General features: G+C 34.1%; 2 protein-coding genes across 4 annotated transcripts in view; one reads left to right on the top strand and one right to left on the bottom strand.

Annotated features, from left to right (window-relative positions):
- LOC110813652 (RING/U-box superfamily protein) overlaps positions 1–659 on the top strand; it is a 41,633-nt gene extending 40,974 nt beyond the window's left edge. For all 3 annotated transcript variants that reach the window (XR_015812822.1, XM_088206363.1, XM_088206364.1), the window contains one exon: positions 73–659. Coding sequence is in view for 2 of the 3 variants with exons in the window: in XM_088206363.1 (XP_088062489.1) it covers positions 73–202 (130 nt within the window). In the remaining variant the exon portion in view is untranslated. The remainder of the gene's footprint in view (positions 1–72) is intronic.
- A 4,880-nt stretch (positions 660–5,539) lies between these two features.
- On the bottom strand, positions 5,540–13,624 carry LOC110813654 (AP-5 complex subunit beta-like protein). Its single transcript, XM_088222830.1, has 3 exons — positions 11,999–13,624; positions 7,640–8,079; positions 5,540–7,425 (listed from the first exon to the last, which is right to left on the bottom strand). Exons 1-3 carry the CDS (start codon positions 13,436–13,438, stop codon positions 5,943–5,945), a joined length of 3,363 nt encoding a protein of 1,120 aa, XP_088078956.1. The 5' UTR covers positions 13,439–13,624; the 3' UTR covers positions 5,540–5,942.
- Positions 13,625–27,034: the final 13,410 nt, after the last annotated feature.

Below are 27,034 nucleotides of genomic sequence, written 5' to 3'. Positions count from 1 at the left end.
AGAAATGTTATACAGCCTTAGTTGATAGTTTTTGCTAAAATCATATCAATATCTGTAATCACGCTCGTGCAGGTATCTGCTTAAAATCATTGAAAGTGGTGAGAATGTTCGCTTGCAATATCGTTCTCTTAGGAAGATCTTGAACGCAAACTCTATCGAAGACAGAGGTGCCTTACAGCCAATCCAGGATAGTAGCTCATAATTGAAAGTCGTTTTTGCAATATTAACAATTTCATCTCCGCAGGTCACCAATAGTAATATAACTATCTCCTGCAGCTTTAGTCCAGAAATTCTGATATGCATTGTAAGTTGATGTCTTTGAAGGCTATCTATTAGCCAGAAGTAGAGGTAGGCTCCTAGAACCCCTAGGTTTTGTTAAAAAGCTTGTAAAGGAAAAGGAAAGACGGCCCAAGATAATAGGGCTCTTGTTCTGATTAAAATGACAAGTTTTGGATGATTCTTGTTAATCATATATAGTTTTTCCTCATAGATATATGTAACGTAGTGCCGCTTTTGTAAATACTCGTTCACTTTCCTGATGAACACAATGCTCTTTAGGCCCTCTTGGTTAGAAGTTTTAATCTCTATAGATTAGGACTCAGAAAGACAATAGTGTTTGTAAGACAAAAGGAGAAGCAGTCTTTTTGTTTGTTTTTTTAGTTTTGTTGGGCTGTGAACAAGCTTAACTATTTGTGCTCCGGTTTGATATTTAGATTATTATGAGGTGAATGTTTTTTATAAGTAACAGAATTACTATTTAAAGAAAAGAATAAAATTTATCAAAGGCACTTAGAAACTGAAGGACTAGTTGAATAAGCTGGTCCAATTAGAATTGTTTACACGATATCTAAAGTTTTTGTTTCTATTTAGTTTACAATACTTTCATTTTTTATTCTTCACATGCCATTTTGAGGTTCACGTTTGATTTAAAATTAAGATTCAGTTTTTTTTAATTAAAATAAAGAATTAGAAGAAAATAGAATAAATTTTAACCAAATACAATTATAAGAATTTTGAGGTAATATGTGAAATTCCAGAAAAATTAGAAGAAAATGTAGCTGGAAGCATGGGTGCACGAAGATCTGGGAACTAGGCATAGAGGATCCTGGCTAACCACAAAAATTGGGTTTTGCTAAAAACCATTCCTTCATTCAAGTGAACTGCCTGACTCTCTCTGAACCGTTTCTTCTTCACACAGCCGACTGTTCATCTTCTTCCTCTATGCAATGCAATCGATGGGATGGAAAGGTTCATCGGGAGGGCGACTCTGGTGCATGACAACAATTGACAGTTCAAAAAAACGATTCATAATAATAGATTGTAAATCAAAATTATCGTGTAATTTTTGAAATAATATCTCATATTATTTTCATCTTCTCTTTCTATTTTCTTTCTCTTGGGTTCTCCCGATCTATCTCTCTTCTCTCTTTAAGAGCTTATTTCTCTCCCTACAATTTCTCTCTCTCTAAAAATTAGTCTCTCTCTCTCTAAAACGTTCTCTCTTTCATAAATTTGTATTCTCTCTTTCTCTATCTAAAGATTCCTCTTTCTCAATCTCAAACTCTCTTGTTCTCTCTCCTCGATATCCTCTCTTCTCTCTTAATAGATATCTCTTCTTCTCAATTCATTTTTTGTCCCCAATTTTTAAAATTTTTCATAATTACCTCAAAAACCATTCAAACTTTAATATTATTCTTAAGTTAAGGTTCTGGTAATTATATGTCAAAGTCGGGTCCTAACAAACTTGGTTACTAGAGCAACTCGATGCTGACGAAACCCTTGCAAGTTTCATGACACCAGGCTAAAGCCACAATGTTCCTAACGCAAAAGATATAGATGTCGGGGGAAAATCTACGTGAAATAGATAAAAAATTCTTAAAATTTAGATTCGAAATGCATAAATCACAACAATAAATTTGAGTTATAATAAACTAACGACTGATTATTTTTTTACCAACAACTGAAAAGAATCATAGAATTCTTGCAAAGTAGTATGCAGATTGGTGAAATAATCGTTGGGATAAGTTCCTCCACTTCTATTTTAATTATTAATAGAAGAATATTATCGAACCCGAAAACTAAAAAAATTGAGGTTGATAGTTTGGATTAGATGGGTAATCAAATTGGTAACCCTATCCAAAAATTGAAGTTCTTATTTTGATGGACAAAATTTTAGAATATAAATAAGAAGATGCTACAAGTATTTTCATGTTTTGAACATCCTATAAGACAATATAGTGGAAATAGACTCAATGTATCTAAAAGACAAAGTAGAGATTTGGTTCCATGAGTTAACAAATGATCCAAATATGTTTGAATGAGAAGTATTTGATGTGGAATTGTGTAGAAAATTTAGAGGATTATTGGAGTTGATATTGTGAAAGAATTCAACAAATTGATTAATGAAGATACTGTTAGTCATTCAGTATCAAGAAAAATGTGAAGAAATGAGGTCTCTATTATTATTTGAGAACTTAGACTTTCTCAAAAATATTTGATCTCTAGTTTTATAAGTGGTCTGAAAGATGAACTTTGACCGATAGTAAGGCTGCATAGATCGCACACCTTGAATCAAACATTTGAGTTAGCTTTATGGTAAGAACAAGTAGATGTCATCAATTGTCACAATACGCCGAAGCACTCTACAACTTCTAAAGGGAGTGTTTCCATCACTGAAAATTCCTCTAAAATTCAGAATTTTCAAGAAGTAACACCCTTAAAAAATTTAGATAATACGAAATTAGAATGAATAATTTTTGCTAGCAATGTGGGAAAAAATACTCTCCAAAGTATTAGTGTAAAAGAAAAGTAGTCATGACAATGGAAACATGTGAAGGAGAGAGAATAAAAATGATCGACCTCCGAATGGCAAACAAAAGAATAATGCATAAGGAACTTGACAACACAGTAAAAATATATATAAAGATATATTTACATATATATATTATTATATTATTATATACATATATACTAAGTGGAAAAAATTGTCAAGGTTGATACTTAAGTGGAGGGAATTGTCAGATCCTAGAAAAACTGGAAGAAAATATGGTCAAAAACATGGATGCACGAAGAGTATCATGAAACTGGGCATAGAGGATCCTAGTTAACCCCAAAAATCGAGTTTCACTAAACCACTCCTTCATTCAAGTGAATTGCCTAACTTTCTTTGAACTGTTTCTTCTTTACACAACCAATTGTTCATCTTCTTTCTCCATGGGATGCGAAGGTGGGATGAAAAGGTTCCTCCGAATGGCGACTCTGGTGCATGGCAACAATTGACAATTCGAAAAGACGATTCATTTACTATTTCATGTCTATAAATAATAGATTGCAAATCAAAATCACAATGCAATTTTTGGAATAAAATCTCATATTATTTTTATCTTCTTTTTCTATTTTCTTTCTCTCTTGGGTTCCATCTCTCTCCTGATCTATCTCTCTTCTTCTCTCTCTAATAACTTATTTCTCTCTCTTTAAAATATTATGTCTTTCATATATTTGTATTCTCTCTATTTCTCTCTCTCTAAAGACTCCTCTCTCTCTCTCAAACTCTCTTCTTCTCTCTTCCCAACACCTCTTCTTTCTTTTTTAAAAATTTTTTTTCTTTTAAATTTCTTTTCTGACTCCAACTTTTAAATTTCTCATAATTACCTCAAAATCATTCAAACTTTAATATTATTCATAAACTAAGATTCTGATGAAATTATATATCAAACTTAAAACATAATACTCATAAAAAGGGGTATTGATAGCTCTTGAAATGCATTTTATTTACGTATTAAATACTTACCTCATTTTTATAAAAGTTAAAAATAAATAAATATCTATATATATATAAGTTATACGGAAAAATGTTACAAAGTATTTTATTATTTTTTGAAATAAAAACAAATATATGTGATAATATTAATTATAATTATATATTTCATATCAAAATAAAATTTTCAATTTATTATCTACTTAAAATTTAAAATATAAAAAAATAAATGCGATACTAATAATAATACTTTTTAAATATAAAATTACAGTTTCATTTTTAACTGACTAAAATGAAAAAATTATAAAATTAATTTTGATGATTATATAATTAATTTTAAAATTATAATTCACATGAGGAGACAAATATCTAGTTAATAAATCATAGACAAATAAGACAAAGAAGTATTGCAACCAACACATCGAAAGCATAGCGAGCATCAATTAGATAAATAAATATTTATTGATTGTTATTTATATCACAAACAAACATATTTGCACTATCATATGAAAAAATAACTTCTACAGTATTTTTTGGACAAAATATTATTTAAAACAGCACTAAACAATAATTTTGGATAGCATAACTTGAAAAATTATATAGTAAAACTCTTGTAATTTAAAATATACATTAGATAGGCGGAACAAGATACAAATTTTTTTTCTCAACTTTTGTTATGAATTTTGATAATATCTTTCAATCTTCATTAAATCCTAAATATACATTTTAAATGGGTGGTGGACAAACTCATCTAGTTATGTTAAGCTTAATCAAATTAAGAATGTAATAATAACCTTGTGATGACATCCAGAATTTTTTCATCCTCCCTCATCATGCTATAAGTGTTTGAGGCCATGATAGAGGGAGTTAAAAGTAATTGAAAGTAAAAAAAGTAAGTATCCAATAGCAAATTAATTAAATAATCTAAAATTGATTTACAACTTGTAACTAAATAGAATATATAAGTTAAAAGAGATTACGAGCATAATTTATAATTTATAGAGATTTGACCATTAATCTCGTGTCTCGACCAAGCAACTTGAGATTTTTTTTTTTTTTAATATTTTCAAGTAATAAATATATACCAGTTTAATATCTTCAAAAAAAAAAAAAAAAAAAAAAAAACTCTCACAAAACATCATTCATTCCAAAAGGTAAATTTCTACATCTTTTACAAATCTCGTAATAAATAAACAAATAAAATATAAACAGAAATTTTTTAAAATATTATTTCAAGAATAAAATATTGGCATAATTGTAGGCTATATACCAGTAGTGAAATTTAACATTTGTATTGATTCAAGATACAAATGTAGGCTATGACCAGTAGTGCTATTTTCATTGATAAGATTGTCCAATACTTTTCATATTAAAAACAATTTTTTGTAAGAGCCATTCTCGGGCTATCCAAAGGAAAATGACTAAGCAACATTTAAAAAAGAAATTCAATGACTGAATCAACAAATTAACTAATTACCATACGAAATTAAAATGATTGACTTCAGTTGCAATCGGCAACAATGGTCGACCTCAACCTCCTCTTCTTCAAGTTATAATAGCAGCTTCTCAGTTCCTCCCATAAATCCATCACAAAAAGCTACCTCCATTTTTTGTTTATCAAAGACGTTAACTAAAATATTCATTTTTCCAAGGACAACAAATTTTCCACGAAATATGTAAAAGTTCAAACAAACTTCAAACATTGAGAAGAATAATAAATTCTCTACTGGTTACATCAACTCCAATTTTCTCCCAAAAAAGTTGTGCCTATTGGATACACCATGAATCCTAAGCAAGTTACTATTATTGAATAAATTCTTGTGTTTACACTTTTTACCAAAAGAGAAAAATTTATGATGTTTACAAGTTTACGATTCACACGAAAAATTGTTCTAACTACCATGACAAAACGGAGATGTCATTCTCCCTCCAAAAAAAAAGAGAAACAATTATCAAAGAAATTTAAGTTAAAACATGTCAGATTTAAAACTTCTGACAAGGGCTCATTCACAGAGATAGAGCTATATACACCGAACTTTATTCTGGGGGAAGGAGAAAAACTATTACCCATATATGGCCAAATAATCTAGAACAAAATGGTAAGGATCTCTCACCAGCTGAGTGAATTGGACAGCATGAGAATTTGGGTCTTCAGTAATGTGCTTTGAACAGCAAAGTGTTGTTTCTAGACCCAAAACAAGCCTTCCAAGTAATCATCAATGTAAGCCAAGCATGGCCAGTTATCAGTTCTGACACGAACTAAAGTTGAAATGTTACTAATTTCCATCTGGAAGAGTAAATGGAATCTTGGAGGAAGAAAAATCAATACATTAAAGCAACCTATATTCCTCTTGCTTATGTTGACAGGAATTTCTTTTTCATCTTTGTCACTAGTGTAAGTAAGAAGATGAACAGGGACCCGATCCACATCCGAAATGGAGACAAGGAAAGATTCTGAGGGTATTTCCTTCCAGATGATGTCCCTGATTACTCCTCTATCCTTTACCCTATTAATAAGCTCTTCACCACTCACACTTACAACAAAGGGTGCCAGGAATCGCTCTATAGCCTGGATCAGAACCTCTGCAGGAACTTCAAGAAGTTTGACTGATTGAGTTCCATTGATTGCTGCAGCTCCCTTTCCTCCCTTCAATGGAAAGGTTTCTCGTCCTGTGCTGGAAGAAGTGCCACATGCCTCCCATAGAGCGCTGAACAGATCAGAGTAATAACTGGGTATGTGATTTTCTAGGATGCCAGATGGGACCATTGCTTTGAGAAACATGTCTTCTATACCCACAATGATGCTTTGAAGCTGACCACAGATTATTTGACCATCTTCTGCATTTGTTTCAATAGAAACATCAACCAGACCAGGTGTTGGTTCCCTTGGTTCCAAATAAATTATAACAGAAGCTTTGAATCCTTCCTTGAATTCTCCAGAACCATTTTCCACCGGAACAACGTCTAGAGAAACATTTTCACCAGAAAGATAACTGTTTCTGGGAGGTTCACCAAGAAGAAAAGGCACACGCCATGGGGGAATAGATCCATATGGTGCTGAGGATGAAAATTTGAGTACAGTTCCATATATAGCAGGAAAGGCATTGACTCCATCTGAGCTAATAGTAGAGGAGTCACCTTCCTGTTTGCAATTGAAAGGCTCAGATTCAAATCTCAAGATACATGGTATTCTAACCTTAAGCCCTGACATATGCCTAAAATCAGGAATACATGAAAAGTATCTTCTGAGTGTTCCTAAGATCTCTGAGATCTTTGAGTCCATAACACGTAATGGCTCCCTTGACAGATTACTTTTTTCATTTTCTGATGACTGAAAATTTAGACTGCTTTCTAGTTCGCTTTCATCGACAGGATTTTCGCTATCCCTCATACTATCCAAATAACAACTTTTGTCACCTCCAATACCCAAAGATGACAAGGACAATGACCAAGATTGTTTGACAAGAAGGGGAATCACTCGCTCAAGGTGAATGTAGGACAGGATACTACTAGATTTATTGAAATCATGATGACGATGTCGAGGTGACTGAATATTGAAGAACGAACTGGGATGTGCAGCTGGTGAAATGCCAAGGAGTTGCTCACCAACGTTCAGCATGTCTCTCAGTTTTAATCCTGGAACACAAATCAGCATCCTCAGGTATATCCTGCAATATAGCATGGTCAATTGCAAAAAAAACGAAAAGGAAAAAAATCATAGCATCCAACTGTAAGTCACTAATTATCTTCTTGAACACAACTTTTGTTTTTTTTTCCTTAAGTTGTCATCCGAGCATGCTAAAACTGCATCAAGTGCCAGGGAAAAGAAGATCAACATTCAGAACCAAAGGGAAGACAGAGCTAATTCATTTGTTACCATACCTAGCATGGTCACGAACTTCCAAATCAGGGAAGTAAAGACATGTGAATGCAAGAAGTCGAGAGAGCCCAAGGAACAATCTTGAGCTCTGATGGTGCATCATCATGGTTCGACAAATGCCTAGAACTTTACTTCCTCTAGACCAAGACTTTACTCCCGTATGAGGTCCATGTTTATCAACAAGGAAAGCCATAAATTTTGTAAGCAGATCCAACAATCTACGAGGAGGTATCGTATCATTTTCAGCAATTCGATCAAATATTGGGAAGTAAGAAACTAATCCATAATCTATCGGGACTCTTGAAAGTAAATGCTTATCGATTGTCTGAAGCAAGCATTCTCCCAACCATTGATGCTTTAGACAACTTAACAAGCGATCAACAAAAGAAACGATGATTGGAACCAATCTCTGAAATTCAAGTGTCATGTCCACTAGCATCCCCTGAGAAAACCAGTTGGAAAAGAAAATAAGCCCAAATGCAGATTCTATAGCTTAAAATGATCAGAAAGAATATATAGGTCATAAACAAAGATTTTAAAAATTGAAAATAGAAAACAAGGAACAGAAAAAGAACATCATAACTTATCCAAATCGCCATTCCCCAAAAATAAAAGATAATAACTAGGAAAGAAAAGACATGAAGGAAAAACTTTCCTTGTTGATAAATGTTAGATGGTGAATCATCCAAATCAAGCAAGCATGATGTACTGCAGGCAATAAAAGTATTAGAGACCTAAGAAACTGAGTTGTAAAATTACTCTTGGGCTTATAAGATATAGGAAAGGATAAATTTCATAGTGGGAGCTGATTTATTTTTTACATTAGAAAGTGAAGATCGTAACTAAATTTTCTATTTATTAAATTTTTATTCATGATATTTAATTTACGACATGTACATATGTATAGAAGAAGATTAAAAAGAGTTTTAGTAGGAAATTAAATACAAATCAGTCTCATAAAAACAAAAGATCTTCTAATTATGGAAGTCAATTACAATTCTTTTTTATAGGGATATATTCCTAAAGGTACCAATCTCGATAAGAATTGGACTTTTACAAGAAATCAGATTCCTACACTTCCCCTCAAGCTGGTTTGAAGATGTTGAGCAAACTAAACTTGAAACTCAACTCTTCAAAAGTCTTTTAGGTAATGCATAGGTGAAAATATCAGCGGTTTGAGGACAAGATTGAATGTGTCACAAGAATAGTGCTCCTAGCTCTATTTTCTCTTTAAAAAATGTCTATCATTCTCAACATACTTAGTTTAAATCATGATGAACTAGATTCTTTATTATACTTATTGTGGACTAATTGTCACATAACACTTTCATAGGTTCTGAAGAGAGAATTCAATAATTCACCCAATATCCTTTATAGTCACATTTCTTCACAGATACCATGTGCTAAAACTCTAAACTCAGCCTCAGCACAACTTCTTGATACAATGACTGCTTTTCCCTTCTCCTAGTAACTAGGTTTCCTCATAAATACGTACAATATCCAAAGACGGATCTTCTCTCAGTTATATAACCAGCTCAATCTGCATTAGTATATATTTTAATTTCTTAACTTATGTTTTTCTTGAAAAATAAGCCACATCCATAAGTTCTTCTGTTAGGTTCTCACGAATAGACTTATCACAATAGCAGCAAAACTAATATTTGGTATAGTATATAAGAGGTAAATCAATTTACCTCCTAGACATTAGTATCTTTCTTTTACAATTGAAGTACTATCAATTTTACTTCCCAATTTAATTTTGGGATCTACGGGTGTGTCTGCGAGCTTGCTTCCAAGCATTCTAGTCTCTTTTAAAAGACCCGACATATATTTCCATTGAGAAACTGAAATTCCTTTCATTGACCTAGCAATTTTCATTTTCAAGAAATATTTGAAATTCTCTAGGTCTTTAATCTCAAATTCTTTAGGTAAAACCTTTTCTAATCCAAGCATCTCCTTTGTGTCATCCCTTGTAACTATTATGTCTCTATGTATACAATAAGGATTGTCTTTTTCCTGAAAGATAATGCTTGACAACCAGAGAATGATCTGTTTGGCATTAATTATACTCAAACCTTTTGATTGTCTTAGAGAATTTATCAAACCATGCTCTTGGCGATTATTTGAATCCATGTAGGAACTTTGAGTCTACAAACCTTTCTTAGTGACTTGATTTTCAAAATCTGATAGTATCTCCATATAGACTTCTTCTTCCAGTTATCCATTAAAAAAAGCATTCTTCACATGTAATTGAAAAAGTGGTCAATCCAGATTGGCAATTAGGGACATTAGTATCTGAATTGTGTTAAACTTTGCTATTGGTGCAAATGTCTTCTAATAATTGATTCAATAAGATTAAGTAGTCTTTGGCTACTAATCGAGATTTAAACCTATTGACACTGCCATCAGCATTATGCTTGACTGTGAACACCCATTTACAGCCAATTGGTGTTTCCTATGTGGTAATTTGCTATCTCTCAAGTCTCAATCTTTTCTAAGGTTTTGATTTCCTCTATGATTGCAGTTTTCCATTCCGGTACTTCTAATGTTTCATGCGTTGTCCTTGGTATTTGCATTTTATTAATATTGCTAATAAATACATACTCCTTTTTGTTTTTTTAAAATAATAAGTTTATCATTATACAGATTATCAAATGAGAGATCTGAACTTCGATTACCTAAAATATTCAGTGATTCTGTATCTCGATTCAGATTGAATTCATGACTCAAATTAAATAGTTGTGACTCTTTCTCTTCTTAGCTCTTGTTCCTTCTAGCGTAGACTCGAAGTTCAGCTTTTTCAATATAATAAGTAAGTTCAGGTTCAGGTGTCTCATCTCAATCTCTGTGTTCTAGAGATTGAATAGGTTTAGTTGGAGAATGAAGATATTTAGTAATAGAGTCCCAAAATTGAGATTCTTGTGTATTCTTTTTCCTTTGAATACCAATTTTGTAGTATAGTTAGTTTTTAGATATTTGGTCTTGACATATGGATTGAACAACAATAAAAGGTGATTGGAAATTTTGTTTTTACTTAAGCATGAATCAATTTAAATTAACTAATTTCAAGAAAATCCATTAAAACCATTTTTGTTACTAATTCATCTTTCCTCTTTTTGTTACCATTTTCTTTTATTCTTTATCAATTTTATTTTTTGTAATTTTTTGGATATTTTTTATTTTGAACCAAACAAAATTGGGATATCATAATAAATACTGAGCCAACAAAGATATGTTTTAGAAATTAGATTGTCGATGCCCATACCACCATCTTGTTTAGAAAGACAACTTACATCCCAACTAACCAAATGATCTCTTGAGGATTCACCTGCCCCATAATCCTCTCAATAGCTTCAGCCACCCTACTGGTCAAAGAGATAATAACGGGGAATACTAGACAAACCTGGCTAGATAAATATTATCCTCCTACCTCAAGAGAACAACTCACTTTTTCCAACACTAAAGGCTCTATAGATTCTACTCACCAGAGGATCCCAACAAAAAACTACCCGAGTTACCACCTGATGAACACCTAGATAGTTACTAGGTCAAGACAACACAGAACACCCAATCATCCTAGCAAGTAAATATTTGTTCCCACATAATATGCATTACAATTAGTTAAAATATATAAATGTGCACCATACAGTAATCCTCAGCTTCATTGCTTCCTTTATTTACCTTAAATCCTAGGAAGATCCAAGGCATACATACCAATAGTCAACAAATTTCTAAAATAATCACTATTGCCTTTGAAGTATACAAGACCACAGAAGCATAACTATACCAGAATGCCAAGAAACTGGCCATCATTTGGCATAGTTACTGCAAAAACTGTTATGTACAACTGGAAGGAAAAGGCCAACAGCAAGGAAAATAGAAGCAACAAGAGTCGATTTCTAAATCAAGTGGTGATATTAATATCAAGTAGGCAAGCTAGAATATATAGGAAATAAGAAATAAGAAATAACAAGAACCAGATTTCATATCCCAGTTAAATCTCAAATACCAAAATTCTACATTTCATCCCTAAGCATTTCTGCTGTGAGTTCTGGGTCCATATCATAACCAATTAAATCTTTCAAAAACCATAATTTTCACACCATCAACTGACATAGAAAGAATATTTTGAACCAAAAAGAAAAATTTCACAATCCCAGTTTTTCAGCATGAGAAGATATCTCGTAGTAATGATCACAGGAAAGTAAGCCAAATCACAATACAATTGCAGCATTGATATAAATATTCAGAAAATCCAAGGCAGCTTATTTTCAAGCTAAAACCTCCTCATTTCTTAAAATAACTGAAAGTAAACTGTTACTTGTGAAGTTACAACGAAAAAGGGGAAAACAGGCAACTACCTGCAAAGAGCGGAAGATGTTGGACTCCATGAGAGTTCTAGTTGTGGAAGGATCAGTATCCGAGTGAGATGATGCACCAATCAAAAACTTATGGAAACTGCGGAAAGCCACTACAGTTTCTGCACTCCAAGGAGGCAACCATTTGAAAGCCGAAACACAAACCAAACCATCTTCAAACAATTTCACTACAAAGTTTCCATCATCAAAAATCTCCTTATTCAAATTAATAGAAATGGAGCAGCGAGCCAGCAAATCAAGCTTCAGTGCTTTCAAGGCAAGTGAGTCAAACACACTTGGATAAAACCTCGAACCCATCTCAAGAATCGACTTCTTTTTCCCTACCTCTCCATTGAACATCAATTGATTCAGCATACCCAACAACCAATGCACTGCAAGCAAGCGAAAGACTAAAAATTGTTGCGTCTCCCTCGAAAGCAACATAAGGCGTCTCACAATATCCGCCTCTTGCCCATCGAAGGCATCGGGGAAGTGAAAATACATCATCAAAACAACATGACACAACAAAGGATCAAACGAATAAATCATCGTAAAGAATTGCACCTTCAACATAGACACCTGTAACTCCAGAGCCACAGCCAAAGGCATTATCATCCCCGCAAACTCTACCATTCCGCAAGGCGTCAAAACCTGCGGCCACTCTAAAAGAAACGACATAGCCCGCCGTAGCTCCTTGTGATTCAGACCCGTAATAACCTCTTTGCCGGAACCCGAAATCAGCCACTGAGGCGCATTGAATGGAACCAAAGGGGCAGCAGTGCTCAAAACGGAAACGCTCAACTTGTGAGTGACAATATTACACACGACAGTAGTAAACAACAAAAGATAAGACTGAGAAGCATGGGTACGCTCGCTTTGACACAATGCCCACAAATGACCAGTAACATCAGACAGCAGACAAGGATAACACTTCTCGAATTCACGCAAGCACTCACATGCACTGGCCCGGGTGTGGCGGTCGATGCTATGATTAGGTCGATTGATGAGAGTGAGCAGAAGCTCTACCATGCTTTCCACGTGACGAACATGGAATCGGCGCAGGGCATCGATGGAGATGAAGATAGAGGTTGCAGAGACCAGGAGCTGCTCCTTAAGGGCGTAAGTAATGTGAAGATTATCAACTGGAGACTGAACAACAGAACGAACCGCTTCATTTAGGCGGTCGAGGGAGCTGGTCTCGCCGGCGGTGGCGAGTTCGTCGAAAAAGGTGAGAGAGAACTCTTCGAGGAGGATTATGAGAGAGAGCTTGTGGTAGAGAGGGAAGTCCTTTTTGAGGAGAGAGGAGAGAGCAAGATCGAGAAGGGTGGAGAATGGGTAGACTGAGGTCCATTTCTGGCGGCGTGAACCACCGTAATGGAAGTCATCGATGAGGGAATCCCAGTCTTGCGGGGAGAGGGGTTTGACAGGAGGCTTTTCGGTCATGGTTGCGGAGAGGGGGATTTGAATCGTGAGGAAGAAGAGAGATCGAGTTGGGGAAGAAGAGAAAACCACATTCTGCAAGGTCAGTGGGCGGTGATGGGAGCTGCCGCCCCCTTTTACTTTTTCGCGATCCGCCGAGCTGTCGCTGATGAAAGTTTCATAAAAAAAAAAATCAGCTTTCCCTCTTTCTCTCTCTCTCTTTTTTTTTTTTAATAGAATATATTAAAAACAATATTTTATGATTTTCTTCAAATCAACTTGGTAATTTAATTAAATCCGTTGATATAAATTGTGATATATTTGTTGAATTATGATGGTTGTTCTTTATGCAAAATTTGAGTATATTTAAAAGAATGATTGATAATTGTAGAACATATTTTAGGTTTATTGAATTTTTTTGAAGTTTGGTATTGATTATGATGACATCCCTTCTTATCTTTTCGATTTATGATAAAAATAAGAGTAGAATGAGATTTTGATGCACGTATAGGTAACATTTAATAAAGGTAGATGTTTTGAATTTTAATCCTTATTACATAAAGATTGAGCTTTAAAATAAAATTAAGTTAAGTTTTGTCATCCATCAAAAAGAAGAGATTGTTAAACTATATTATTGATTTTGACAATTGACTAAAAATTTACTTTACAATGATATTAGTTAAGCTTTTGAGTTAGTAAGTGCAACATAATTCAAGAGAGTAATAAAATAGTAAAGGATGTGTTACAACCAAAGTAATAATGAGATGCAAAAGTAAAAAAAAAAAAATACAATTCAAAATTAAAATTCTATATAATTACTGATGATTTTATTAGAAGCGGAATTAGACATTAAATAATGTACGAGTCTAAATCAAAGATTCAAAGTCCAAAATGATGGAGGGCAAGAAGGTGGAAGACACCTACTTTATTGTGTAATCAATCTACCGAGTGTGCTTTATATGCATTTTATTTATTTTTAACTAACAAAATGTGTGTTTGTTTGAGTATTTGCATGTGTGCGTGTAAAAGTGACATTCATTTAAAATAAGAGATTCACTAATACATTTACAAAATACATAGGGAACTAAAAAAACAAATCAAAATAAATAAAAAACATATAGAAGATAAGAAATAAGTAATTAGAAATGAAATAAAAGCACACTCAAGATCTCAACTCCATTTTTATGCAATGATTCGCCTAATAAGTCTTTAACATTTCTCTTTCATGAGAAAGTAATCTATTTTCACAACCATTTATATCTTTTGTATAAAGTAAGTCTCTTCCTTTCTAACCCTTCTATACTTAAGCATAAGAATGCAACAAGCAAGAGATATGTTCCAACCCTAAACATGAGTGTTATACAATCTTGAAGATACGACATATAATAAAAGAAGTTAATGCCATATAATAAAGGAAGTAGATATATTCCAACACTAAACATGAGCGTAACAGAATCTTGAAGACAAGACATATAATAAAAGAAGTAGATGAAAGAATTTTTCAATAATGCCACATAACAAGCCAGAGGTTTCAAATAAAAGCATGTGTATTTCTTGTAAAGACAATTGATAAAAAGAATATATTAAAGAAGTTAAGAACAAGTAATCAATAAAGCAAATGAAGTGATCTGGCATGATAGAATATGCATATTTGAAAAGAAAATCAAACTTCTATTTCATTTAAAGTCAAAATAGTTATAACAAGTAAGAGAGAATCCATGTATTGTTTCAAATTGTAACTTATAATGCCCATTAACCAAGTGAACACCACTAACAAGCATGCTATGAACTCGAAAAAATGGAAAACTGAATTGAGAAAGTGTACGTTGTTAATAAGGAAAAATTATTGGGTAAACACCATATCAATGAGTTTGTTTAACATTTTTCTTAAACAGTAGTAACATAATATGATATTTACGAGGACAACTAACAATGTATTAATAAACAAACATAATAGAAGTGAAGAACCCAAACCAATATGTGTATGAAACCTCACAATCACCGAAGGAGTATGTCAATGGAAATGAGAATATTTAAATAAAATACATGGCAAATAAACTTATATTTATTTACTTTGATTGAAATATTGAAACGATTAAAGAACCATCTACTATTGAATTGGATTGGGTTCAAATAAAAGTTGTGCTTAGGTTTTATAATTTCTTTCTGGGTTACAGATATTTAAAAGGTTGTTTTTTTTAGATCTTTTATGAGTATAAAAAAAAAATTGACTTTTGAGTTTAAATTAACAAAGCAAAGAATTTGAATTTATGTTCAAAAATAAGATATTGTTCTTTATCACAAAATGATTTATACATAATAATAATAATAATAATAATAATAATAATAATAATAATTAACAATAATAATAATTAAAAATAATAATAATAATAATAATAATAAATTAAAATTAATCAAAAAAATAAAAGATAATTTGGACCAAATTAGAGTATTACAAAACCAAAACAAATGGAAGAAGAAAAATAATTGAAGATTGATGAGTAATTATTTTTCCATTTTACTGCCTATGATTTATTGTAATTGGTTGTTCTTTATACTAGCGCATGAGTGTGAAATATGTTCATTTATTTTATAGAAACTACAGATAATAGACAGACTATTTGGATTGCCAATATCATATTTAATTTTTTTCCTTGTACAAATTTAAAAAATATATCACTCAAATCTTTAATATCTTTTTTTTAATGAAAGATGTTCATCAATCAAATTTGCACATTATAATTTGTTCATCTTTGTTCTAATTCATCATTTTCCTTTTTTAGAGTTTCTACCTCTTTAGAAAGAGATGATACTTGTTTCTTGAGTCTAGCGTTCTTTGATCCTAATTTCATTAATTCATTATAAAGTTCCTCAAGACATCTTATAATTCATCATAAAAGTAATGAAGGTGAGATTGTACCTCATCTTTTTCTTTGTTCATGACCATGAGGCACAAGTTTGTAACTTTATTTTCTTCCTCTTCTTCAGAGCTACTTTCTTCACTATCACACTCCATGTAACTAGTATTGCCTTCTTTTTATGCTTCTTTCTTTTTATTTGATTCTCCCTTCGGTGGTAGCTTTTTTTTTATTTTGTTTCTTTCTTTCATGAGGCTTTTAAATCTTCTTGTGAAGAATACCATTTTCTCATCATTCTTTTTATCTGATGTGGGAGCTTTAAGAGTAATGACTTTATTCTTCTCGTTTTCCTCATCTTTTAACCTTTTTATTATGAGTTCATAGGTAGATAATGATCCTAAAAATTCATTGAGACTCAAATTATTCAGGTCCTTAACTTCTTGGCAGTTAGCCTGACATCCTAAGATCTTGGTAGACACTTAAAAACTTTTTTTATTGGTTTATAATTATTATAAATTTCTCCAAAAGATTTAAAATCATTTATGATATTGGTTGATGCAAGCAAAAGTAGGGGACAAGACACTAAGTTAATGAGATCCCACGACCAAGATGAAATCAAGCTCATATGAAAGGCAACATGGGAGTTCATGGTAAAATGGGAGCTTACTTGGAAACTCATGGCCTCAAGAAGAAACATATGGAAGCTCACAGCTTCATGAGCTCAAAAGGCCACAATTTAGCCATCATAAACCATAGAAGTCGCGACTTGCTTTATTTAAGTGGAAAAGGAGATCCAATTCAAGTTAAGTAAAAGTCCATATAGAGACAAATCTATGATGAGTCCACTTCAAGCGTGTAATTAGGCTTTATGGATGAAATATCACAGGAAAATGAGCCAATAAACTCAAGAGAGACTTCAAAGTTTATATCAAGGGATAGATCCATAACGAAGGGAGACTTGAATCAAACTTTAAAGTCCTTAAGAGGAAAAAACTGAGCTAACTAAGTCAGGGAAGAAATTAGCCACTAAGGTGTCCAAAACTTCAAGCAATTCAACCAACCGAGAGTCCTACACATTATGGACTTGTGGAGAGCCCTTTTCAATGATTGTTTATCATTAAAACTGAGTCTCAAGATATCTCAAAGCTTAAGATCACTAGATCAAGTAATTATCCACATGATAACTATCAAGAGTCATCAACATCTTGGACTCTCGGCCAAGTAATCTTCTTTTCATTCACTCCTTTTATCATGGAGAATTTGGATGAAATTATAATACATATTAAACACACGAAGGATCAGGAGTTCTTATTTTATAATGATATGGTAGATTCACTCATGATAATTTGTCTAAAAGAAATCCTAAAGATTAAGAACAACTTGGATTTGCACATGATAAATTTTCTCATCACAAACAACCAACTTTTTCTTAAGAGTTTTATCCATGTAAAAATCATGTTAATTCATCAAAAAAGGAGTCTTACACGTATAAGAATTCTGATAACAAATATCCTAAAAAGATTATACACAATCGGTTATAAAAAAGAGTCCATAATCCCTTAGACTCCATAATCCCTTAGACTTTTGGGCTTTCATATTCTTTTTACAAGTGGAAGTTAATCACCCACTTTGGGAGAGTCCTATATGAGTTTAGAGCTTATTTCACAACTAAAATTAAAATATTTTATTCCATAAAATCTGGTCAAGATTCCAAGTACTCCAAGCCTAAGCTTGGATAAAATATTTGCTACACATTACCTTCATCAAGATGTGGAGTTCAACTTCAAATCAAATTTGGAATCAAGAGTTCCTACCATGGCCGAATACCACTCCAACAAGTCATCTAATAAGTCTTCATCACAGTTGATAAGTCAAGGATAAAGATCAAAGATATGGCCGACCACAATTATTGAAGATTCAAGTTATTATTCAAGAGAGAATAGTCATGTTTATGTAATTATCTAATTCTTTATTTTATTAATTTTCTTTAAAGATTCCTAGATAGGAATTTAAGATATGTTTCCTATATTTTAGAATTTGACTTTTAGTGCAATTATTTTTCCCTACAGATAGGCCTCATTTTTAAGTTTTAATCATTTAAGTTCAAGTTCAATAAAACAAAAGCTTTTTGCTTTGGTGAGCATCAACTTTGAGTACTCTTTGGAGAGGTTTTCTTCAATATTTTTGTTGAGTGAAGAATTGGTTTAACTTATCAGGTTAACTCTTGGTGGTGTTTTATTAATTCTTATTCTTTTTATCAATTATCTTAGTTTTTAATTATAGGTTGATTATGAGTTAAGTAGGGAAGATTTGTTTAGAGGTTAATTTTTTATGTTAAATTGTGTGTAAGTTTTTTATCACATTAGTTGATCCTAGATCCTGCATCATTAATGAATCTAATAAACATATATGTGATGGATTCATTTTCATATATTTTAAAAGCTTATAACTATACACTAACATATTTATTTTGGATTTTTTTACTTGGTTTATTACTTTTATGTGTTACTTCTAATTAATCTAAAATCTCTTTGGCTAACTTATAAGTTGATATTCTATTATATTTATTCACATCAAGCCCACAATACAAAAGGTTCATTGCTCTAGTATTTAATTATACTACCCCCCTTATCATTCTCACGCCACTCATTTTTTGATTTCTCTACACTTTTGTCTCCTCTTTTAGTGGCAACATGTGGTCCTTACTATGATTTTCCAAAAATCATAATTAGAAAGTTGTATAAATATTCTCATTTGATTCTTCAATAGTTGTAATGACTATTATTGAACGAGGGTAGTCTATCGGAGAATTGACCTTCGTTTAATTGGGTTGCCATAAATGATCTTTGCTTTAAATAATTAAGTCATTACTAAGAGATGCACTCTGATACCAATTGTTAGATTAAGATCCAAGACAACTGAAGAGTGAGGTGAATTGAGTTTTCGAAATTCTGAGGCCTCTAAAGGTACTTTCTAATTTTTTTAAGTGCTACTTGGCCTAAGATGGAAGTGTATTCTTGTATGAGAATTTTTATTGATCAATTTATGTAATATGCTCTAAATGATACTTAAGCAAGATAAAGAATTCATTTTATGATCATGTATGGTGAATATGCAATATCAAGTAATGATAAGTAGCAAATATAGTATAGAGGAAAGAGAATAGAGTGCAAATCTTTTATAGAGATTTATCCATATCACGTGTGACTACGTCATCTTTTTTATTTCAACCACTTAAGATTCCACTAATTTTTTTGAAGTATTACCACTAACTTGTGTTCTCTCGAACACTACTTGTTTGTTTATTGAGGTGCAAAGCTCACCTTTCTCTCGTGTTCTCTTAAACAGTATGTGCTTATTTATCAAGATATCAAACTCACTTTTAACTTATATTGCTAGGACAATATATGCTTATTTATCAAGGTGCTAAGCTCATATTCCATTTATGTTCACTTAACACTACATGCCTCTTTATCAAGATGTCAAGTTTACCTTCCACTCGTGTTTACTAAAACACTACACTTCCTAAAGGATCCTCTGAAACTTTCTTACAATGCCCCAAAGAGTATTGATAAAACATCTACAACTTTCTATCTCTTAAAGAGTAGATTTATAGATAATAAGCATACTTAGGGTTCAAGCTGGATCAAGATAATAATACTTTACCTTTTGTTTTCACAATCAATTTTTCTGTGACATCTAGCTACCCAATGGACTGCAATGTCCATTGCAGAGTAGATACAAGTGCAATGAATTTAAATTTATATGTTGAACTTACATTTATCCCTTATAAAATGCAAGTGTATTTATGAGGCATCAAAGTTAACTATTAAATAATTATAAATAATGTCTAAGTTACTCCTGTAAAATACAAAATAATTACCTCTCAAAGTATAATGCTTTTTTTACACTCATCTCTTAAGGATTAATGAATGGATCCAAGTAAGCATCAAGGAGCAGGTTGAGGGGTAGATAAGTTTCTTCTACATCATTTGGAGAATAGATTGAAGTGAGTTCCATGAAACTTAGTAAGGAAAATAGTATTTGATCCATACTATTAAAGTTTTAAAAGTTATTAATGCAATCAACGAAAACACATATTTATCATTTTAAAACATCTATTTATATAATAAAGACTGGTGAAAATTTTATAGTAAAATACTTAATATGAATTCATTTAAAATAACATTCATGAATCAGTCCCTCACCATGGTGTCCAGTATAGTAACGATAAAATTATTCAAGAAAATCACAACTGATCAACAATATAACAATTTAAACATTCTTTCCCAATCTTTTCTATTTCAATTATTTGGACTCAATTAGGTTTTAACTGTTTACATACCTTCGTGCGAAACAGTTTAAACATAATATCAACAGAAAGTAGAAGGGATTCCCAACTACCGTTGTGAATGAGGAAACAATTCGATTCACAGTGCAGTAAATAAGTAAGATTATATTGTCACGACTTACTTTACCATTGTGACCCCTACGATCAATTGCAATTCACTCTCGTCAGAGGAAAGACCAATACAATACCTATTCACAAGAAGTGGTTCACTAACGATCGATAAGTAGATAGATAACGGTAACCCCTCTGTGATAACGGTTAAATAGATTTAAGACTTTCTTTGTTGATTTAAATTTACATCATAACAACTAATTGTTTTTAAGGTTATTATCAAGACCCATCATCTATTTACAGATAATCCTACAAGTTTTACTGTCCGGTCCATTAGGTTCACCAAAGTATTTTTTAAATATCCTTCGGCCCATTAAGCTTGTTAAGTAAACCAGGCCCAACAGGCCCATTATACAAATTCCCCATAAAACCTATTACAGATCATTGAGGCCCACCAAACCAAACCCAAACCTTATCAAGGCCAAGAACCAAATTCTAAGCTTCGTAAAGCCCATTAACACTTTCTAGGCTCCTTAAAGCCCATCATATAAGCCTGACCCAATAGGGTCCATATCCAGACCAAGGGCCCATAAAGGAATACCCTCCCTGCCCTCACTAATTGGGCGAGGCAGAGGTTAGTCACATGGCCCTTTCGACACGTGGATGTGGTTAGCAAGGCTGCACAACACAGGTGGGTTGCACGTTGCAGCGTGCCCAAGGCAAGCTATCCTGACACTCGGGCATGTCAAGACAAGCCCTCATGCCCATCTCTATTTTATTTGGCACAGAATGCTATCGAGCATGCCATCACACACTCTCGTGGCACTTCATGTCTGTATGCGCTCATATGACATAACATGCTCGCGCACACTTGCACGACACAGCATGTCCGCACGCACTTGTGCAAAATAACATGTTCGCACGTGCTTGCATAATATAGTATGTCAAAGCGCTTGCATTCCCTTGCACGACACAGGGTGCCATCACGCACACTCTCTCAGTGCGCAATGCCTAGTAGAGTGGCTCACGTGCGCGTGCGCTGTTCATGTCAAGGACCACCTTGGCACTTCAGGCATATGTGTTAGTCCCGCGCACATATGCGTGTGTTCTCTTAATGCTCATACACACTTGGCTGAGCCTCTTTGATGTGAAAATCACCAACAATAAGGCTTGTAGAAAACAAGAGGACTATGAGACTTTCGAATGAAAGAAAATGCTAATCAAAGATAAACTTCCTACACATATCCGTAAACAATTCTGGACAGATAGTGACCAAGATAAATTGGTACAAGTTTTACACTATAAATCAGAGTTGAATATACCGAGAATTTAGTCCTAAAAAAGGAAACATCGGAAGAGGAAAATAAGAAGTTGTTGGGCCTAACCACCAAAGAAAGACTCGGCCCATAAATCCTAGTGCAAGAAAAAGTCTAAAGAATGGTGTGTGTCTGGGTAACTGTAGTCTACATATGGGTAGGCATCTATCTGCTCGATATATGATTTCCAAATATACCGACATACAACCCACACATCTCAACCCCATGGGCACCCGAGTAGTAGTGGCCACCTGTACCTTCATCCGCACCAAAGAGCACTAGGCACACAGGTTGCACGCATCGTGTGACATCCCAGGTGCCAATTAAGGTAAATGGGTGTCAGATACAGATTCAGAATAACGAGTGCAAGATAATATTTATGTAGTAGAATCAAAACTTAATAAATTCCTTACAGATATATATATATATATATATAATGTTCTAAATACATACATCACTGATGCTAGAAGTTGCTACAAAATACAAACCATAAGGGCCACTTCTTTCAGTATGCTACTAGAAATCATTAGAATGCAGAAATAGACATGTACTCAGACTTGTGGATCTACGGGATCCTCACAGACTTCCAAGGGTAGGTCTACATGTAGTTCTTCATTTTCTTCCTCATCTGGGGAGGGGATGGAAAAAGTGAGTTCCATATGCTCAGTAAGGAAAACAATATGAAATTAACATCGTAAAATTTCAAAAGTTTATTATTTTTCTTACCGTTCAACTTTCTCATTTACCTAACTCATCATTAGGAAAAACTATTTATTTAAATATCAAAATAGTACGTTAGCACAGAAAATCAAATATACATATATCATTCCAAATAATAGAGAAAATTAAATAAATTATGAAATGCACAGATTTTTCGTGTCATGCTTCGTGAAGTCGTTACAAGCTTCCATCTTTGAGGGCAGATATAGATATATATTTTTAACTTCCCAAGTATAATGATAAGGGTGAAGTGACGGACGGACGGCCCACCTGCATGCGACAGGACATGCACGTAGATCCTGACCCCACACCGTGCATGCGGAGTAGATGTGTGCACTGTGCTCACATCCCATGCGTGCGTGCGTGCGGAGGGGACATGCGCACTGTGTGCTCGTCCCGTGGCCACTGTCCGCGCATGTGTGCACGCACAGTTCCTAGCACCCATGTCAGCAATTATTTTCTCCCAAGATTTTTCCTGCGAGTAGGTTTTCTCTCGTTTCGCTTTTTTTTTAATTTTTTTCTAAATTTTTCTTTTAAAATAAAATAAAATAATTTAAAATAAAAAAAATAAAAAATTATAAAAAATTATAAAATTAAAAAAAATAGATTAAAATCACGGATCTCGAGGACAATGTAAATTAATTTAAATTTAAGGCGCCCAAAGACTTGAATATATAGAGTTTCCAAATAATTTTAGCACAGTGATAGGCAGGTGTTACATCCTTCCCACCTAAAAAAATTTGGTCCCCAAATTTTTCTTGAATAAGTCTGGATACTTCTTTCGCATTTCGTCCTCCAACTCCCACGTCGCTTCTTTCAAGGTGTGATGCTGTCAACGTATATTCACCGTGGGAATTGTCTTATTATGTAAGGCCTTATTAGTCCACCAGAGAATTTCCACAAGAACCTCCTCATAAGTCACGTCGGCCTATACCTATACCTCATCATGAGGAATAATATGAGAAGGATCAGAATGGTACTTCTTGAGCATCGAGACATGAAAGACATCATGTAAATCCGCGAACTCCCGAGACAGAGTGAGGTGGTAAGCCACGGGTCCAATACACTTGACATCAGAAAAGGTCCCACATATCGAGGGCTCAACTTCCCTCTCTTTTCAAACTGCATCTTGCCTTTATGGGGATAGACTTTCAGGAAAACTTGATCTCCTACAGCAAACTCTAAGGGTCATCTACGATTATTGGCGTAGCTCTTTTGGCAGCTTTAGGCAGTTGCCAAATTCTTGCGGATGATTGCGACTTTCTCAATGGTTTCCTGAATAAGGTCTGGTCCTAAGTGGCATTGGTTCTCGACTTCACTCTAGCAAGTAGGGGAACAACAAGACCTTCCATACAAAGCTTCATACAGGGTCATACTAATGCTGGAATGATAATTGTTATTATAAGCGAATTCACAAAGAAGAAGATACTCATACTAGTTATCACCAAAGTCGAGAATGCAAACAGGTAACATGTCTTCCAATGTCTGGATCGTACACTCAGACTGGCCATTTGTCTAGGGATGATAAGCGGTGCTGAAGTACAACCCAGACCTCAAAGCTTCTTGGAAGTTGTCCTAAAAGTGAGAGGTGAACTAGGGGTAACAGTTGGATACAATAGATGAGAGAACTCCATAAAGTTGAACAATCTCATCCACGTATAAGTAAACTAACTTATTAGTGGAGTTCGTGGTTCGAATAAGCAGAAAATGAGCAGTCTTGGTCAGCCTATCCACAATGACCCAAATGACATTTCGATCAGAATAGGTCCTAGGCAATCCGGTGACAAAATCCATAGTTACATGCTCCCATTTCCATTCAGGAATCAGAAAACCCTATAGCAAGCCACCGGGTCTCTAATATTCTGCCTTTATCCGTTGACTAGTAAGGTATCGAGAGATGTAGTCGACTATATTCTTTTTCATTCCTGGCCACCAACATTATCGCTTCAAGTCTCGGTACATCTTGGTACTTGTGGGATAGATGGATAACTTAGAAGCATGGGCAGTCTTGAGTACATTTATGTGTACTACATCGGGAACTTAAATTCCATTATAGAATTTGAACAATCTGTCATCAGAGATCCTGGAATCAGGAGATTCATTCGAAGTAAACTTACCTAGGCTCTTAATGAGTTATCGGTCTGTGGTTGTGTTTTCCATATCTTCATAAAGAGATCTGGTAGGGCTCAAATTTGGGCAAGGTAGGTGCCTTTGCCATAATAGCTAAGGCAGAGTGATTGCACAGTGTCCATCATCCTCAAGCTAGAGGTCATGGTTTGGGCTAGCACAATAGACTCTCGTTAACTTAGGGCGTCGATGACTACATTGTCTCTCCCGGGGTAATAAATGATATGATAATCATAATTCTTCAAAAGATCCATCCAACATCTTTGCCTCATGTTTAACTCACGTTGCGAAAAAATGTATTTGAGACTTTTATGGTCAATGTATATTTTGAAAGTCTGGCCATACAGATAATACTGCCATAACTTCAGGGCAAAGATAATGGCTGCTAGCTTCAGGTCATGGGTAGTGTAGTAATGCTTATGGACTTTGAGTTGTTGGGATCCAAAGGTGACTACTCTGTCATCGATCTTCTTCCTTCACTCTCAACAATGACACCCAATTTTGAGATCGATCTTAGAGAAGACTACAGCTTCTTGCAGTTGGTCGAAGAGATCATCGATTCGAGGTAAGGGGTACTTACTTTTAATGGTCACTTGATTGAGTTCCCTATAGTCCACGCAGAGTCAGATGGTACCATCCTTTTTCTTTACGAACAACACCGGAGTGCCCCAAGGTTCGGCTAAGGCGAATGAATTTTGGGGTGATAAGATCATAAAGTTGATGTTCAAGCTATGTTAACTCAGTGCGATATGCGAGCTTCAAAATTGGCTGGGTTCTGAGCAATAATTCAATCAGGAACTCTGCCTCACATAGGGGAGGTAGACTAAGGAGTTCGATGGGAAAGACATCAGAAAAATTGCAAACAATGGGCCTGGAACACACAGCAGGATCAACGTCCATATTCCTGTTTATTCAATTGTTAAAAAAATGATAACAACTTTTATTTCTTTTTCGGGAATCGTAAAGTTACAATTTTACTTTCATTGTCTATTATAACTCTATACTTTTCCAACCAATCCATTCCTAATATTACATCAAATCCTACAAAATATAATAGTATCAAGTTTACACATATTTCTATCCCTGAAGTTTTTATCCTACAGTCCTTATATGCGCAATTAGCCTCTAGTAGTCCCCATAGAGGGAGTTTTCAATACTAGCATTTTTTCTAAAGCTTTTAGTCTCAATTTTAGGTTACTAGCAAATGCATAGGAAATAAAAGAATGAGTTGTACCAGTATCGATCAAAGCCTTGGAAGGAAATATTATGAATAGAAAGCATACCCTGAATAAGAACAAGAGTAGGAAGGACTTCAGTTTCATCTAAACGGTACACTCGACCTTATGCTATGGGTTGGGCTACATCTTTTGATCGCTGAGGGCTATCTTTTATAAGGTACTGGGTGCTTTCGCACCAATAGCAAGCATGATTGATACGCTGACATGGTAGGTCACCATATGAGTGACCACAATGTTGACAAGGTTGGATAGTTCAGGCAGGTGCGGCTGTAGGTGGGGGCAAGGCAAGAGGAAGGGCAATTTTGGTTCGTTTCTCTGGGGGGTTACTTACTGTGTCAAACAATCTCTTTCTAAGCTGTTAGAGTAGTTATTGGGCTCGAACTAGAGCACAACATTGGTGCTTTGCCAAGATAAGATCTTTGACCAACTAGAAATGTTCAAGCACCTCTACATATGAGCTGTCTCAACATCGTGACCCGATCATAAATGTCAGTACAAAGGTCGTTGAGAAACTTCCTAACTTTTTGGCTTTCGGGGGTGACCATTAGAGGGGCAAACCTAAACAACTGAACAAATTGGGCTGCATATTGGGCTACATACAAGCTTTCTCTACGGAGGTCCTGGAATTTCTCCTTTTTTTTTTTCCTGAACATAAGCAGAAAAGAAGTTATCAAAGAAAGCATCCATGAAAACTTCCCAGGTAGTAGGGGTAAACATGACTTCTTTCTTAAGTTGCCACTAGTGTTTGGCTTCAACGTTTAACATGAAGGCTGCAAGAGGGACTTTTGTTCTTTAGTCAGGTTTAGTACAAAGAAGAGCTTTTCTATTTGTATGATCCAGGCTTCAGCTACTAAAGGATCAGGGTCACCTTCAAAGTATGGGGGGTTAAGTTTCCTAAACTCTGCTATATTATAGGGGATAAACCGATTTGGGTTTCAAAACTCAGGGGCAGGGGGTGA

The sequence above is a fragment of the Carica papaya genome, chromosome 6 (genome assembly GCF_054855325.1).
Source record: "Carica papaya isolate Zhongbai chromosome 6, ASM5485532v1, whole genome shotgun sequence".
NCBI lineage: Eukaryota > Viridiplantae > Streptophyta > Magnoliopsida > Brassicales > Caricaceae > Carica > Carica papaya.
This window is presented reverse-complemented; position numbering and strand designations above follow the sequence as displayed.